This window comes from Morchella importuna, assembly GCF_003444635.1.
Source record: "Morchella importuna strain M04M26 chromosome Unknown Morimp01GS027, whole genome shotgun sequence".
Taxonomy (NCBI): domain Eukaryota; kingdom Fungi; phylum Ascomycota; class Pezizomycetes; order Pezizales; family Morchellaceae; genus Morchella; species Morchella importuna.
In genome coordinates, this window is record NW_025763424.1 from 287,763 (window position 1) to 304,832 (window position 17,070).

A 17,070-nucleotide genomic window follows, 5' to 3' on the forward strand; every position below is an offset into this window, starting at 1 on the left:
TGCAATTGGCTTGTGTTTTGTGGGGGGAGGTGTGTATGAGGGGAGAGAGTGTGGGGAGAGAGGGGGAGGGGAGAGAGTGTGGGGAGAGAGGGGGAGGGGGGAGAGTGTGGGGAGAGGGGGGGAGGGGAGAGAGAACGCGTGAGATGGAGCAGCAGTGGGGGAGTAATTACTCTGTGTAGTTTATCGTATCGTGCCTTGGATGTATGCAGCAGGGGCTGTCTATCTGTGTCTGTATCTGTCTGTGTCTGTGTCTGTGTCTGTGTCTGTGTCTGTGTCTGTGTCTGTATCTGTGTCTGTATCTGTGTCTGTGTCTGTGTGTCTGTTTGCTATCGTCTATCTGTGTCTCCCCCCTCAATGGCTCCAGCTGGGACTGCTCGATGGACAGAGACGAGACGAGGTATGACTGCTGGTGATGATTGATGGAGATGGAGATGGGATGAAGATGGAGATGGGGTGAAGATGGAGTGCAGTTGAGAGAGAAGAGAGGAGAGGAGAGGAGAGGAGAGAGGAGAAGAGAGGAGAGCAGAGGAGAGTTGCCGCACTCGCTCACTTCACTCTCTCTTTCTCTCTTTTCTCTCTCGTGCGCGCGGAAACTCAAAACTTTCACTTTCTGAGACGACGCGTTCCTCGTTTGTGCAACACCGGAACTTGCCGTGGCATCTAAAAATTTTAACCTGCACTGCAATCATTTCCTCTCCTCTCGATATCTGCAGAACTCTCTCATTTCTCTCTCCCCCAAAAAAAAACACCGCGATATCTACACACTCAATTCTACTACATAATCCCCTCGCCGGCATAGAGATCGAAGGCAATTAACGATATATACAGCCAGCCAGCACAATGAGCACCCGCCACCTGCTCTTCCCCCCCGTCTCCCCCTCCTCCGCCGCCCCCTCTCCACAAAACCCAACAGCGCCATCGCTCGCGCCCTCCGCCGCTCAGAAGAGCGCCGCCCCCCCGCCACAGGCCTGAAAATAACACGCACACAGCTCCGCTCGCCGCCGCCCCCCGTCCCCACGAACGGCATATGGACACCCCCCGGCGCCCCGCCTAGGCCAAAAGACGACTTCCCGCCGCTGCCGCCCCCGCGCGGCGTGCATTCGCGCGTGTGGACGCCGCTGGGTGGTAGGGTGGAGGAGGAGCTGGGTGCGTATGATGGCGCTGCTGCGGCCGGGGTGGGCGGGAGGGATGTGCCGGAGCCAAGGAGGAGGGAGGAGGGAGGGAGGGGGAGGGGGAGGGGGGTTGAGGATCGTATGCAGCGGGGAAGGGGTGGGCGGGAGGAGGCGCCGGTGCGACCGCCGCGATCGTGGGGCGGGGAGCGGGAGCGGGAGCCGGAGATGGAGTCGGAGGAGTCCTATAGCTACTCAGCGTACAGGCCGTTCGCGACGACAGTGCGCACGTCGCCGCGATTGGATTCGCCGCCGATGGATAGGGAGTGGGCGCCGAAGCCGCGCAGGTTCATCCCGAAGATGGATTATGACGCGGAGTGGATCTATGGCGCGAGTGTGGTGGAGGCGGCGCTGAAGGCCGGCAGGAGGAAGTGTCTCAGGTTGTATATTTTTGCGGGGAGGAATAGGGCGGAGGAGGGCCGGGAGAGGGATGCGGAGATGGCGGGGATGGCGAAGCAGGCGGGCGCGGAGGTCGTGTGGGAGGAGGATGTGGGCGTGTTGGATAGTATGAGTGATAGTAGGCCGCATAATGTGGGTTTTTTCTTCTCTTTGTCTTTGGCTTGAGTCTTGAATCTTGAATCTTGAAGGGTGGAGTGTTGGGCATTGATCATTGGCTCTGTATATGTTTTCATATCTACTGACACACTCAATTCTCCCCCGCAGGGCTACGTCCTCGAAACCCACCCACTCCCAAAAACACCCATCCTCGCCCTCGGCCCCGTCTCTCCTACGAAGAGCAGCCTCACACTCACCCTCGCCCAGCACTCCCCAACCAACACCCCCATCGAATCATCAACATACCCAACCAAGCTCTACTCCCGCTCCCCAAAGCCCCGCTACCCCCTCGTCCTCCTCCTCGACGAGATCCTCGACCCAGGCAACCTCGGCGCAATCCTAAGAAGCGCATACTTCCTCGGCGTCACCGCCGTCTCAGTATCGGCTCGGAATTGCGCGTCGCTGTCCCCGGTCGCGTTGAAGGCGTCGGCGGGGGCGGCGGAGTTCTTGCCGATTCTGGAACATGCGAGGACCGAGAGGGTTGTGCAGGCGAGTGTGGAGAATGGGTGGAGCTTTTTTGCGGCTGTGCCGCCGGTCACGAAGCAGCAGGGGAGGAGGGACAGGTATTTTGTGGCCAGTGAGGTGGGGGAGAAGTTGTTGGAGGGGCCGGTGTGTTTGGTGGTCGGGAGCGAGGGGGAGGGGTTGAGGCAGGTGGTGAAGAGGGAGTGTGAGTTTTGTGTGGGGTTGGAGAGGGCGGTGGGCACGGAGAGGGTGGTGGATTCGTTGAATGTGAGTGTGGCGAGTGCGTTGTTGTGTAATGCGTTCTTGAAGGGGTAGAGAGCGGTGGGAGGGGATTGTGTACATGTATATATGGGGAGTAGAGGGTGCTTTGTATATAGTGAATATCGTCTGGCTCATGGATTCTCACTCGCTGGGTTTCTGAATTTGGGGTGGGGATTGGATTTTGGCGGTCGATGGAAAAATGGATTAGAGTTCTTGTTATGCGATTCACCACGGTCTTGTAAGTGAGTCTCTGGTGCTTGGGATAACAGTGTTGTCCAACAGACGTGGTAGAGGAGCTATCAAGATCTCCGACATGCTGAGTTTGGCTTAGCTATAATATGGTGTTCCCAATCGCACGAGTGGTGTAGTTTGGCCAATGATACATTCGATAAGATCTAAAAAGATAACAGGACCAAATTATACACCGCTTTAGTCCTTATAATGGAGGGCGCGCTGGCTAGCTAGTGCTCTGATGGAAAGGGCTGGATTAATTGATTAGGAGTGTTTCGGTGCGTAAATCAGTGTTCCGTTCCTTCCAGGTCGGAAATGACGGTTTGGACATTGATCTTTAGACTGTACATGGTGGCAGTTGAGGTTTCGATTACTATCTGAGGGCTTACATAGGTTCTATTGCTCTGGATACTCGGGTGAATTAAGGGAGTATGCGTGCAGTGGGAATGTCATGATGTTTGGATCAAGTCAATCATACTACAGCTTAACTTTGTAGCATCTCAAAACTAACACATATACTTAACTCGCCGGCTGCAGCCACGCGCGCGCATGTTCTGCCCACCTAGTGCCTCCAAGATAACCCGTCTAAGGAGTCCCACTGGATATCTGCACTCAACTAGAGTAGATGTTATGCGTTGAGAAGAACAAGGCGTAGTTAGTACAGAAATTACGAGGGTGTGTTCTTTGAGGCAATAGCCTCCTGGGGAGAGGCGCATCTCATCTTGACTGGGAAGAATCGACTATTTCCTCGTCATATCTCACCACGTTGAGGAACTGCATGTAGTAGCTCACCTGTACGGAAGCCAAGTTAAACCAACACCCAACACATCACGGTTAATTTAGTCACAACCGACTGATTTATTCATTATAATAACTGTCAGAAAAAGGAGGGGGACTGCACTGCCTTACTCCTTGTATTTGATTCTTCTTAATTTCATATATATAAAGAACAAAAGGTTGCATTGATGGCAGCCCCCATGGCTACAACCCCCACCCCTGGATTGATGAACCATGGACCTTCGACAGATACAACTTGGCACAACCACGCGGTGTATCCGGAAGGCGAGTTAACCGGTTGGCCACTCGCCCGTGTGGGTTCTGGGCCGGAAATTAGATTTGGAGTGGACGCCAAGGATGTTGCAGATAAGGGTAGCAAGCTACTAAGCCTTACGGTTTGAATCTTAAGAACTACATATATTCAGGTTTCTGTAAAGCTATTTGCGCGCCCTTGTAGGGAGATCGAACTGTAGGGTAGGATACGGCGGCTGGTGGTGCTGAGATTTCTCGACGTATATATATATGGATATCATGTCTACCTACCGCTTAGAAAAACACGCAACAGCTAGGTGCTGTTATCGCCATCATCCGCGATTTTATTCCCTCCCTTACTAACCTCGCCACTGGTCGATTGTGATAGATAAGGGGTGCTAGATGAACATCCATGCACATATACATGTAGCTATGTCATCTGTCTTTACTTAGTAGCTAGGGCCATGATGGGGAAGAATCGGGACACTTACACTAACAACCAATAATGACCCGAGTGAGAACCCATGAGTATGCCCATCGTAAACCATAGATTACTTTCATCAAGGCCAATTTCTTCCGCGAGACGGTGTACAAGTATGTGCTTACTCCAAGCACGAAAGATGACCGCCGCTCATGGGGTTGTGCAGTGCGAGTGATGGGCTGTGAACTTGGCTGGGGCATGTGGCCGCCTGCGTAAAGGAAAACCATGAGTGATCCAACTCTAACTACTGTGGGAGCAAGCTCTAGAACACTGGATTGAAAGGCTGTAATGACTATCAAGCAAACACACTGATATCAAACAGAGAAATCATGATTATTCTATCGAGTTTATTCCGATAATCATTGGATATAGCAAAACAATTGCCTTCCATAAAAACACAGCAAGTTTAAAAAGAAAAGGAAACATGTAAAACAAACACCACCATCTCCCAACCCAACCCAACCCTCGGGCAAACAAACACCCATTGACAGAAACGAAAAAGAAAAAAAGGCTCAGGAACATGTCTAATATATGAAGAATCTAACTGTCTACGAACTCTTCCCCGCATCCTCCTTCAGCGTCACAATACGGTTCACCACCAACGCCCCCTCCTTCGAGTCGCTATCGAGCGCAAAGTACCCTACCCGCAGCGCCTGGAACCGCACCGTCTCAGGCCCATGATGCTTCTGGTTCTTCTCACCCTCGAGCTCGGGCCACGGCGCGCGCCGCTGCACCTCGTGGATGCCGACCTCGATGATGGCCTTCGAGAACACCTGCTCGCTGTCTGGGTTGATGTCGGCCAGGAAGCCCCGGGGTTGGACTCGGGGTTCTCGGACTTGAAGAGCTGGTTTGTGACGCGGGCCTCCAGCGGGACGGGGGAACCCTTTGACGGGCAGTCGGCAACCCACTGGATGTATGTCTTGGGCTTCTTGAACGGGATGTCGTTCTCGTAGTGGCAGATGATCTCGATGATCTCGCCGGAGGCGTTCTTGGAGAAGGCCGTGGCGCGGATGGTGTGCGGGACTTTGAGAAGGCCGACGCTCTTACCGGGCGCGAGGCGGAAGTAGTCGCTGCTGTCGGTCTCGCGGAAGTCGCTGCGGTCGATGTAGAGGATGCGGGTGAAGGGGACGGGGTGGCTGCCGAATGAGTCGTCGCTGGGTTTGAAGGGGAGGTCGATCTCTTCGAGGTGGTCGTGGGGGAGGTTTTCGAGCACCACGCGGACGGGGTCGGTGATCATCATGAGCCGGGGGACGGTGTCTTCGAGATAGCGGCGGACGGTCTGCTCGAATCGTTTGATCTGCACGAAGGAGTGTGCGGTGGTCACGCCGAGCTCGTTGACGAAGGAGAGAATTGCGCCGGGGGGCACGCCGCGGCGTCGGATGGCGACGAGGGTGTACAGACGTGGGTCGTCCCAGCCGCGGACGTAGCCTTCGTTGACGAGGCGTGCAATCTTGCGCTTGCTCATAATAGTACCGGTAAGGTTGAGGCGGCCGTATTCGCGCTGCTGGGGACGGTAGATCTCGAGCACGTTGCAGAGCCAGTCGTAGGACTCGCGCGAGTTGATGAACTCGGTGGTGCAGAGGGAGTGGGAGATGTTCTCGAAGCTATCGCACAGGCAGTGGGTGAAGTCGTAGGTGGGGTAGATCTTCCATTTGTCGCCGGTGCGGTGGTGCTCGGCGTCCAGCACGCGGTAGGCGGTCAGATCCCACATCTGCGGGTTGCCGGAGCCGAGGATATCCTGCTTCATTCGGAGCTGGGCTTCCTGCGGTTTGAACTTGCCGTCGCGCATCTGGCGGAAGAGATCTAAGCTTTCTTCGATGGGCCGGTTGCGGTGGATGCACTCGGAGCGGGGGCCGCGGTCTTTGCCACCGCGCTGGGCGTTGACTTCTTCGCCGGAGCAGTGGCAGATGTAGCCGTAACCGCGCTTGATCAGGTCTTCGGCGAGCTCGTAGAGCTTGTCAAAGTTGTCAGAGGCGTAGGTGATCTGGTAGGGCTTGAAGCCGAGCCATTCGACGATTTCGAGGATGGCGGTGAAGTACTTTTCTTCCTCGGCGGTGGGGTTGGTGTCGTCGTAGCGGAGGTAGCATTCGCCGCCGTGGTAGCGCGCGAAACCAAAGTTTACGGCAATGGCTTTGGAGTGTCCAATGTGTAGATAACCGTTGGGCTAGAAGAATTGAGTGAGTGATAATCTTGGGGGGACTTTGGATGGGAGACAAACCTCTGGGGGGAAACGTGTAAAGACTTTTCCTCCTGTAGCTTTCAGGTGGGCTTCCATGTTTGCGGGGATAATCTGCTCGTTTCCGCCGGGCTTGTGGAGAGCTGCAAGGAAACCTTCCTCAAACATCCTGTCCTTGCTGATCTCCTCATCTTTCTTGACCTCTACTTTCTTTCCCTTTGCCTCTGGAGCAGCTTTGGGCTGCTTCTTTGGTGGCGCATCTCGCTCGTCCTTGGGCCCCAGGAGATTCACGAGCTGGACGTCCATTTCCTTCTTGACCTCTGCCGGGGGTGCCCATTTCAGCGCTGTCTGGGTCTTCAAATTGACCAGCACCGGTGTCATGGCCTTATATCGCTGTTCCAGTATCATTTCCTTGTTCGCCTCCATGTACTCTGCCACAGCAGCAGCAATTCCCTCTGGCGTAAACTCAATCCCTACCAGCGCACCCACGGTCAGTTGTGTCTTACCTCTACTTTACTTCATAGCAGCAGCAGCTCCTTACCAACACCACACTCCTTGTCGAACGCCGCATCATCTATATCTCCTTTGCAGGCTTTGATGTACTTGACAGCCGCATCCACCTGCACGTTGCTCTTGATCTTGCCGTCCTTGATCGCTTTCGCTACGTAGGCCCGCTTCCCACCCAGTGAGCCCGCGTCCTTTGTGGCGGTAACTAGCGCTGCGAAGGCGCTGGCGGCTTTGGGATCCACGCCAGTGGTAGTGGCCTCGATCCCAGCTTCGGTGAGAATCTCATCCCATGCTGTGGAGACCTTCTTGTTCTTGAGCGCTTCCTGGAGGGGCTTTTCGCCCAGGCCGAGGGCAGCAAAGCGCGGTGCGAGAAGGGAAGGGTCGCTCATGGTGATATGGGAAGTGTTGTGAGGATGTGTGGCGTTGGGGGGGGGGGCGGGTTCGAGAGATATATGATGGTGGGGGGGGGGGGGGGGGTTGGTGGGTTGACTCATGGACCCCGCGGTGGAGGCTGTTCCGGGTAACTAGCCGGCCCTGCATAGGGGGAATGCTGATAGAGAATGGGTGTCTTATCTTATTATCCAGCTTCCGTGATTTGATAGCGGTGAGAGCATCGGAACTAGATAGGGGCCAACGGAGGCTCGGGATATATTAAAGCTGATGAAAGGCTTGTGTAGTAAGAGAGAGTGCTAATTGTCTACTTCTTCATGGATTATCACTCGCTCACTGGCTGTCACTCGCTCGGGGCGTGGTCTGGAAATGGGCCAAGGGTGTCTCCCCCATGCGTGACGAGCTTAATTGGCTTGTGTTTTATGCTAAAGAGCCGCAAGAAAGGCGAGTGTGCGTGTTTCTTGGTGGCGGGCAAATTCGAAGGCCTTCATTTAAGTACAATTACAGCTGCATCCATGTAGTTTCGGACAATGAGCACTTGCAATGCGGCGGCATACGTAGGTCGGCCAATCTGGCTGTCTAGCTTGAGTGGAAAGGATTGTAGCATATGGCATATGCGGAGGGCCCGTGTGCCAGCTTGTATTCCACATGTAGGTACATGTGAGTACATGCAGTTTTCGCCGCTCGTTGAAACTTGGCTCGGGGAAGTCTCAGGCAAGATATGTGTATACGGTGGCCTTGAGTACGTACAAGTAGCATAATGCGAAAGGGCGGCAAAAAAGATTGGAACCGTGTACACAGCCAAGGAAATTAGGTGACCTGGTCCTTCGGGGCTGTAAGCCTGTCGATGCCTTAAACCCAGGTGGCCCTGAATCTGGGAGGGCGAAATCTGTTCGGTCCAAAATCTATATAAACCGCCCTTTCCTCCCCTCATCTTCTTCTTTCCTCAGTCACTGCAACGGATACAAGGCACCTTCCTAGAACTAGCATCATTTCTCTGCTTTTTCGCTGATCAGGTTGTCGATGTCTTTTGGAACTTGCAGTTTGATGAATCAACCATATCGCCTACTGTTTTTTTCTTCTTCTTACCATTTTATTTTCATTTCATGTCACCCCCATATCCCCTCTACTCCGCATTACCCATCATCAACTTCCTTCTGAATACTGGCTAACACGACCTTGCTACTAGACATCGGTTTATCCTCTGGCAGGAGCAAAACGTTCAAGATAAGATGGATGCCTGTCCTCTCGGTGTTATCGACAGCCAATCCTGCCGTTCCCAAGAACGTTTTCTCGCCCAATCACTCCCGCCAGTAGTCAGCCACGACCTGCCTCCTGCTCTATCTATAGAGCAACTCAACCCCACAACAGCGATATAGTTTCTTGATCTTTAGAGAGGACTTGAAACTTGTACATTTCATCTCTTTTATTGTATATTGCATAGTACCACAGAAGTCTTGGACGCGAATGTGCGCAGTCTGTCGCGATTTATGGTTAGTAATTTCTACCCTTGGAAGAATACTCTAGGATTGGTTACTAACATCTGCTATTACGGGAACATAGGGCCGCCATGCTGGCACAAAGCCGAATGTTTGACTCTCACAAACATTTGAATATCCCGTTGTCTCTCACGCAACTGGTTGATTTCCAATGCCGTGCCGCCCTAAATTTTGTCGACATCGGTGGGGATACGCACAAGAAGATTCCCATGCCGACCTAGTGCCAACTTATCCTTGTGTCAACAGCACAAGAGCACCGTGACGGACTACAATCATATCTCCCAAGCACAAAATACAAAAGCAAAAAAAAAGAAAAGGATCACAGGTAGCCCCATTACGCAAGATGGATGTGTAATGACGACAAGACCGAGACGACGGAAAATTTCAAAAATCAAAAAAAAAATATTATATACCAGATCTCATATATAAGGGATGCTGAGGAAAAGTTTTTCTAGGACCAGCGGTTTGCTGGGTATTGCTGTTCCCTTTACCGGAACATTATTCATTCAAAAAAAAAAAAAAGCATAAAACAAAAACAACAAAAAAAAGAAAAATATTATATCAGGTCCCATAAAAAGGGTTCTGACGATTTTTTGATCTTTGACCAGCGCGCATTGGCTGGGTATATGCATCGCACCCGGAGTTCTTGATACACGCGCACGGAGACATTGTTCAGCAGTTATTACAAATACGCATTGCACTCACCCACACAGAAAAACAAAAATTCAAAAATAAATCCAAAAAAATAGGAAACTAAAAAACAACAAAAAAAGAAAAACGACGGGGAAGACGACGATCAAATTCCATAGGCCCAAATTCCGTAAGTCCTAAATTTACCTTTTTGAAATATACATGTAGCTAATGTAGTAATTGGTGGTCATGACATGCAGATTAGGGGAGGACCAATACACCTGTACGGTATGGGAGGTGCTGGATTCGTCTGACTTTAACTGATGCAGCACTGGTAGGTTTGATAGTTTCTTTATTTTTTTTCGTCTCTTGCACTTTACTGCCCTGTTATATATATATTGTTAGAATAAATAGTAGCGAATTTACTCTGTTTAAAGGCAATTGTTCTCTGAATTCGTGATACCGTTGACTCTCCAAGGCATGATATGTATAGCGCCATGTCGTAAATGATCGTATGGCGTGAGGTCGCAACGCCGCAACGCCTGACTGCAATGCCTGACCACAAATTTTTTCCACAACCACCGATGGCGCCCAGAGACCGTGTACCCCGTGCTCTTACAACTATTAAGTTTGTAAAGGTATACACCACAACCCTTATAACTCAGCGGTTGGAGGAGTGTGGGGTAGATGTTCTGGAGGACTAGCTTGCCTATTCCCCTGACTTAAATCGCATTGAACATGTTTGAGTACATCTCAAGAAGCTTTGCCATCAACACTACCCCATTTGGGATATGATACTAGATTACCTTAAGTATTGAAGCCCCTCGTGGAGGAAGGTCTAATTCATTGCTGGGAACTGTTACCTGATGATTTATTCTCTAGAGATTTGGTAGCTAGTTGAGAGCATGCCTAGGAGAATAGAGCTGTTATAAAGGCAAGGGGTTGGTATACAAGATATTAAATGTCCAATTATCTTTATTTAGCTACTATTGAACAACTATACAAAAAAACAGCTCTCCAAAAGGTCAATTGTAGTTGCTAGGTAAGTAGTCATAATGGGGCAAGAGGTGTCGAAACCCGTTGCTACGCCGCCCCCGTACGATGATTTACGACCCAGAACTATACATACATTAGTGGAGGCAGTGTCGTCTACATTAAGAAAACCTCATAAGCCACACATTATTAAGCATTCTTGTCTAGCAAAAGCATAACTACATGGATTTGTGACTGTCTGAACCCTCTGCCCTCGGGTGTTGCGCCAATGATCGCTGTAACACCATTCCACGCATCATCAGCACCTGACCTCCACGCCTGCTGCCTTTGTCAGGTACTTGACTCCCTTGTACGGCTTGGTAGACTCGTTGATGCCCTTTCCGCCAACAATCTTCAGGCTCTCGACCTTCACCCCGCTCGCCAGCCATCCCTTGACAGAGAACGAGACGAGTGCGCAGCGTGGCATGGCCATCGCCATCCTCTTGTCGCTTCTCTTCTTTGACTCCGTCTTGTCCTTCTTTCTACTACCACCGCCATTAGTGTCCCGGGGCAAGTCCTCTTTATACTCACCCTCATCAGGAGCAACCACAGCTTCATCGTCGCTCTCGTCCTCCTCACCTGTGCTCTTGACCACCACGCCACTCCGCAATGTCACCGTCCCCCCCGTGCTTGAGAAGCCACCATTCATGGGTATCCTCCACGTCAGCTCTCTCCCCTCATGATGGAACTCGCCCCTCGAGCACCTCGTGCCCACCAGCGTCTTCACCGCTGGCGGCAACGGCACCTTAACACTGACCTCCTCCACCGTAGGATTACTACTACTCCCACCAAACGCAGGGCTCCTCCCCCCGAACGGCCACCACCACCCGTGATATTCGCAGTACTCACAAACACCCTCACCTCAAACTCCGCACCCAAGATCCTGATCTCGACCGCCACAGGCAGGATCACATTCGGTAGCAAATCAACCTCATACGAGGCGAGCACAAACTTTCCGTCCGGCGGCACGAACGACAGCTCACCGGGGCGGTCGCGCCACCGCGTGAGGCGCACGCAGGGGTGGAAGACGGGGAACTGCAGGCCGCAGGCGGGGCTGGAGCCGAGGCGCTGGGGGGCGGAGGGGGTCTGGAGGGTCAGGAGGAGGTCGGGGATGCCGGTGAGCTTGCAGGTCATGGCGATGGTGCCGTTGGAGCGCGCGGAGAGGGGGCGGCCGGAGGGCGCGATGGTGGCGGTGATGAGTTCGATGAGGTCGACGTAGAGCTCGTTTGTGGTGTGGCGGACGTTGGAGCGGCGCCAGGGGATTGTGGAGGGTGTTGTGGGGGGGGTGGGGGTGAGGGAGGTGCTATCGGGTGTTAATCTATGTTGGGAAGACGGGGAGAAGAGCGAACAGAGGGGGAGGGGAGAGGAGAGACATACCTAGGCAGCCCCGTAACATTACTCAACAACTTGCCCAACACACTTGGCGGCAGCACCACATCCCTCAGCGCATTCGGCTCCGTCGTAAACGGGATTCCATCATCACACATCTCATTGAGCAGCTGGGCAACCACATCATAGTTGGCCTCAATCTTCCCCTCCAGCAGCGGGCTGCCCAGGAAGTCCTCCAGCACGTCCACCACGCGGTGGAGAAACTCTAATACAAGCAGGGGCTCGATCTCGGACGTGGTGGGGCACAGGAAGAGCAGGTTGTTGTGTTCGATGCTGAACAGCAGCGTGGGCGGCGTGGTGTTGGGGAGGTAGATGAGCGGCGGGCGCGGCGCGGGGTGCGACTGGTAGTGTGTTAGGAGCGTGCTGGCGGGCGTGGAGGGGCGGCGCCAGGTATGGAGGAGGAGGGGGGGCGTGGTGGGGGTGGGGGGGAGGCGGCGGTGGATGTGGAGGGCTTCGATGGCGCTCATTGTGGGCGTGTGGGGGTATGTGGTGGGGTGTAGTTAGAGCTTGAGTAGTGGGTAGAGCTCGAGTGGTATAGTTAAAGCTTGAGTGGCACGACCAAAGTTGTATTGTAGGGCTCAGGCTCAAGTGAGGTTATGAAAATGCTATCTTGCAAGGTTGTGATTAAGAGCTACCCCGAGTGCTGCCCGGCGAGTCTCCGAATGCTCCCCGTGAATGCGTAAATCGGCTCGAGTTCTCCCCCGCGATGGCTGGTGTTGAGCCCCGCGAAGTGACGTTGTCAAGCACCGGGTCACGTGCCGAGTTCGTAGTGGAGTGGCAACAGGCGCCAAACTTGAGCTTTTTCTCAGCAGCTTCAAGACATCTCTGATCCCAGCTAAAAAGTCTGAAACTGAACCGCAGCTACTCTACAGCCATGTCTTCAAGCAGCAGCAGCAGCACCGGCGGGATCCAGATGGAGCTCCCGCCGCTCTCCAACATCCTGGAGGAGGACCGGAAGGAGGACTGTAATTCGTGCAGAGCCATTGGTACCTCTCTCCCTCCCACTCCACTCCCCTTCTTCCCGCAGAACGCCGAAAGTCTCGCTAACGCTCAACACTAGGCTCGGCCGCATTCATCGGGCTCGGCGCCTACACGTTTGTAAGCGGGCGAGCGCAGCTGCGGGAGCGCGAGAAGACGATCAGCCAGGCGGCGACGCGGTGGGGGATTGGGGCGCGGCGGATGGGGATTTATGGCATTGCGGCGTCGATGGTGGGGTTGGGTGTGTATCGGGCTGTTATGTAGTGTATAGATAGTTTGTGGGTGGGGATGGTGGGTGGGTGGGTGGGTGGGGATGAGTGGGAAGGGGGGGGATAGGTGGGGAAAGGGGGGGGGGGGGGGCGTAATGAATGATTGAGGGTTTTCTCCCTTTCCTTTTGTGGTTTTTTGCTTCCTTTCTTTGGGGGGAGGGGATAGAGGGGAGGGTCGTAGAGGTTGTGATGGAGGTAGAATGGATGGGGATGGTATATGAGGACCGAGTGATATCCCATGTGCGGTGGGAACACCACCCACCGAGCACCCCCAACCCACGACCACTCACTGGCACTCGGGGGCTCAGCCGTGGATGGCACCTTTCTATGCTATTCACGGGCCAAGAGCTGAGACACCAAGACGGAGATCTTTGGCACACCATGGCCAGCCATGCCACATGACTCTCTAGATCTCTCACTGTCCCTCTGTGTTGAACAGCAAACATGGGCTGCACCTTATGTATCGTACATGTGCAAGCATGCGGGGATGGGAGTAATACAACTCTTGCTGCAGCATATATCACACGACTTCCCGGTGTGGCCGCGAGATTGGCCGTGCTGCGGTTTTGTGATTGGCTGTACGTGATAGATAATTCGATGAGTACATGTACTCAGCTATCCGCTGCCGGATTGTGCTTCTTTTGTGGGGGGGTGGGGAGGGACACTAGGCTGCGACTTAGCTCCCAGTTAGCCGGCGCATGTTGTAGTTGGGTGTGTTGGGGCTTGCATATAATAGAATAGAGTGTAGAGTCGAGTGATAGCATGTGCAACTAGCTATGTAGCAGTTGGTCTGGTCGGTCATCGCGGTCAACGATGCCATTAAGTGGTAGTGATACTTTGTTCTACACCACACCACATCGGATCGGGCCAATCTCTACATGTACTATCAGTTATCACGGCGCTCTATGTAGCTACCTAGCTACTTAGTCTCACCAAGCTATAAAAAGTGCCTTTTCGATCATTACCAGGTCTCCATATGTACTTATACCAACTTATGCTTAAGAGTCACCGTAACGGTCATTAACAATATCCACTTGCGCGCCTGTGGTGACTCTACAGCGTACCAACTCGTCAAGAAACATCGAGCTTTTTTTTGGCTTGTGCTGGATGGTGCGGAGTGCGGTGAGGAGGATCGAGTGATAGCCCATGCAGTAATCGGTAACGGTGAATTGATGTGTCTACATTGGATAATAGTTAATAATTTGGATGCATGGGCGAGCGCTTCCGGGTATAGTCGGCCAGGGGTTCTTAATGTTAGGGGTTGGTGGGTCGGGGTTGAGGGGTTGAGGGCTAGCTGTAGTAGTGGTAAGGGCTGTGCCTAAGCAATTTATAGGTACTTAAGCCAGGAAGACTTTGCGAGAATTAGCCATTATTAGCACACTGATAGAGTAGCAGTATGCGTACTAAATGATATCTTATTTCACCCAGACCTCACATCAATCTCATATATATCCTAATAACTATTGCATGCAGCTACATAGATAATCATAATTTGGTAGCTTATTAGCAATTGGTGGTGCTGTATCAGAGCTCCATATCTAGTTAGGGGCATAAACCAATGCTACATCGACCGTTACCAAGAATTGGCGCTGATAATAACTATATGTATAATTCGTTGTGGCGGCGCGGGCAGGTTGATTTACTCGGGTGCAAGTAATGCGAGGATATATACCCAGTGGGTCAATCAATTGAAGGATAGATCACATGCATAGCGAGTACTGTGTCCTCAGTTAGTAGCTGCATGTAGTGTTTTTTTTCCCGGCTGTTTCTCTCTATGTCTTGCTTTCTCTGTCATTACTCTGTCATCATCATCAGTATCCTATCTATCATTCGAGCTTGTTTACTTCCATGAACTAAACCTAAGCTTTTCTCCAAAAACCTACTGAACTCCTAATTCGCTGCTAAAAGTCAGACATTGGGGGTTGATCGTCCGTGATGTGAGTACTAATTCATGACACATAGGAAGGCCAGGGCTACTTAAGTACTCATATATCGCCGTGCGAAGATCCAATAGCGGTTTATCCACCATCAGACGGGCGTTTGCTTGTGACCGTGGGTCTAGGTGGCACTAGTTGAGTGATAGTTTATGCGGCGGCCCAATGTCGGTCATCGATTATCAACTGATCGCTAATCGATTGATAGTAATGAGAAAAGTGGACTTGGATAGTGAAGCAACTGGTAACCACTCGTGACAGAGATAGTCCTGCTATAATTCGATTAATGTTAGTGCTAACCACTAGTATACATGAATTATTAGTAGTCCCGACTGAGTCAAGGGGCATAGAAGGAAAGGTGCAAGATTGATCATTACCAGGCTTTGGTGCTTAGAGCGATACATCAATTTGCATGTTTTTCAACCGTAATGCTGACGATCATTGACGTATCCGAGTAAGCCTTGGGGGGGTAAAAAGGTATGTACACCAGGGATCAATCAATATAGCCGCGGCACTCTACATCCCAGTCATCTATCTATAGATATATAATATGCGTCAGTCGCCATGCATAGCTTCCCCACCAGTTCACCGCCCTCAGCTCCACCGTTCACCAAACAGACACTAGAAATTACACACTCATATATCTCACCATGTCCACCGAGGCCGCCCCCGCCCCCGCCCCCGCCCCCGCACCTACCCCCTCCCATCCACCCTCCCGCTCACCCGCGACTCAGTCCTCTCCGCCCACGCCCTCATCACCCCGCACATCCACCGCACGCCCGTCCTCACCTCCACCACTCTCTCCGCCCTCGCCTCAACCCCCACCACACCCATAACCCTCCTCTTCAAGGCCGAGAACCTGCAAAAGATCGGTGCCTTCAAGATCCGCGGCGCCACACACGCAATCGCCCGCCTCTCCGACGAGCAGCTGAGGAATGGCGTTGTGACGCATAGCTCTGGTATCTATCTACCCCCCCCTCCCCGCTCCAGCCATATATATATCTACTCGAACGTATAAACACTAACATGCTCCACACAAAGGCAACCACGCCCAAGCCCTCGCCCTCGCCGCCCGCACCGCCTCCCAAACCCGCGGCTTCCCCATCCCCGCCTACATCATCATGCCACACATCTCCACGCCCAGCAAGATCGCCGCAACCCGCTCCTACGGCGGCATCCTCACCTTCAGCGGGCCGACCTCCACCGAGCGCGAAGCCGCCACCGCCGAGGTGCAGGCGCGCACGGGTGCCGCCTACATCCCGCCGTACGACCACGGCGACATCATTCTCGGCCAAGGCACAATGGCCCTCGAGCTCCAGGCGCAGGCAGCCGAGTTGGGTTACCCACTGGATGCGATCGTGGCGCCGTGCGGCGGCGGCGGGATGCTGAGTGGTGTTGCGATCGCGTGTGAGGGGACGGGAGTGCGTGTGTATGGCGCGGAGCCGAGGGAGGGGGCGGACGATGCGGCGCGGGGGCTGGAGGAGGGGAGGAGGGTGGAGAAGGTTGTTAGTAGGACTGTTGCGGATGGGTTGAGGACGCCGTTGGGGTGTTGAACTGGGGGGTTGTGAGTGATAAGGGGTTGGTGAAGGGGGTGTTTACGGTGGGAGAGGAGGAGATATTGGGTGCAATGGGGCTGGTGGTGGAGAGGATGAAGGTGTTGGTGGAGCCCAGTGGGGCGGTACCTGTTGCTGTTGTGTTGGGGGGAGAGGGGTGGAAGGAGGAGGTGGAGAGGTGGGCGGCTGAGGAGGGGGAGGAGGCCAGGGCGAGGAGGGGAGGGAGGGGGTATAATGTGGGTGTTGTGCTGAGCGGGGGGAATACGACGATTGAGAAGATTGTCGAGCTGTTTGGGAAGAAGAAGGAGTAGGAGTAGATATTATATATATATAGCAGTAGGTAAACACTCATAGCCAATACTTGTAGGTAAACCATATAGAAGGGTAATGATCGATATGCAGGTTTTTTTATTCGTAAAGAAATTCGTGGGAAGCTTTATTGTGAGATGTGGGTGGTTCTAAGTACCAATAATAACTGCAACCGCGCATCGATATCTTCCGTAGTAATGCGCCATACACCTCAAA

At 53.0% G+C, this 17,070-nt stretch overlaps 5 protein-coding genes across 5 annotated transcripts; 3 read left to right on the forward strand and 2 right to left on the reverse strand.

The window, feature by feature from the left end:
* Positions 1 to 354: 354 nt before the first annotated feature.
* LAJ45_08003 (uncharacterized protein) lies at positions 355 to 2,501 on the forward strand (the record flags this gene model as incomplete). Its single annotated transcript, XM_046117557.1, has 3 exons — positions 355 to 397; positions 829 to 1,700; positions 1,833 to 2,501. 3 exons carry the CDS (start codon positions 355 to 357, stop codon positions 2,499 to 2,501), a joined length of 1,584 nt encoding a protein of 527 aa, XP_045969206.1.
* Positions 2,502 to 4,736: 2,235 nt separating this feature from the next.
* On the reverse strand, positions 4,737 to 7,260 carry LAJ45_08004 (uncharacterized protein; the record flags this gene model as incomplete). The annotated part of the gene is made up of 4 exons (XM_046117558.1): positions 4,737 to 4,968; positions 5,025 to 6,352; positions 6,407 to 6,837; positions 6,906 to 7,260. The coding sequence occupies 4 exons, from the start codon at positions 7,258 to 7,260 to the stop codon at positions 4,737 to 4,739; spliced, it is 2,346 nt and encodes a 781-aa protein (XP_045969207.1).
* A 3,421-nt stretch (positions 7,261 to 10,681) lies between these two features.
* On the reverse strand, positions 10,682 to 12,278 carry LAJ45_08005 (uncharacterized protein; the record flags this gene model as incomplete). Its single annotated transcript, XM_046117559.1, has 3 exons — positions 10,682 to 11,201; positions 11,276 to 11,725; positions 11,800 to 12,278. 3 exons carry the CDS (start codon positions 12,276 to 12,278, stop codon positions 10,682 to 10,684), a joined length of 1,449 nt encoding a protein of 482 aa, XP_045969208.1.
* A 407-nt stretch (positions 12,279 to 12,685) lies between these two features.
* Positions 12,686 to 13,053, forward strand: LAJ45_08006 (uncharacterized protein; the record flags this gene model as incomplete). The annotated part of the gene is made up of 2 exons (XM_046117560.1): positions 12,686 to 12,797; positions 12,872 to 13,053. 2 exons carry the CDS (start codon positions 12,686 to 12,688, stop codon positions 13,051 to 13,053), a joined length of 294 nt encoding a protein of 97 aa, XP_045969209.1.
* Positions 13,054 to 15,556: 2,503 nt separating this feature from the next.
* Positions 15,557 to 16,856, forward strand: LAJ45_08007 (uncharacterized protein; the record flags this gene model as incomplete). Its single annotated transcript, XM_046117561.1, has 4 exons — positions 15,557 to 15,644; positions 15,727 to 15,951; positions 16,034 to 16,497; positions 16,569 to 16,856. The coding sequence occupies 4 exons, from the start codon at positions 15,557 to 15,559 to the stop codon at positions 16,854 to 16,856; spliced, it is 1,065 nt and encodes a 354-aa protein (XP_045969210.1).
* Between the last annotated feature and the right edge of the window lie 214 nt (positions 16,857 to 17,070).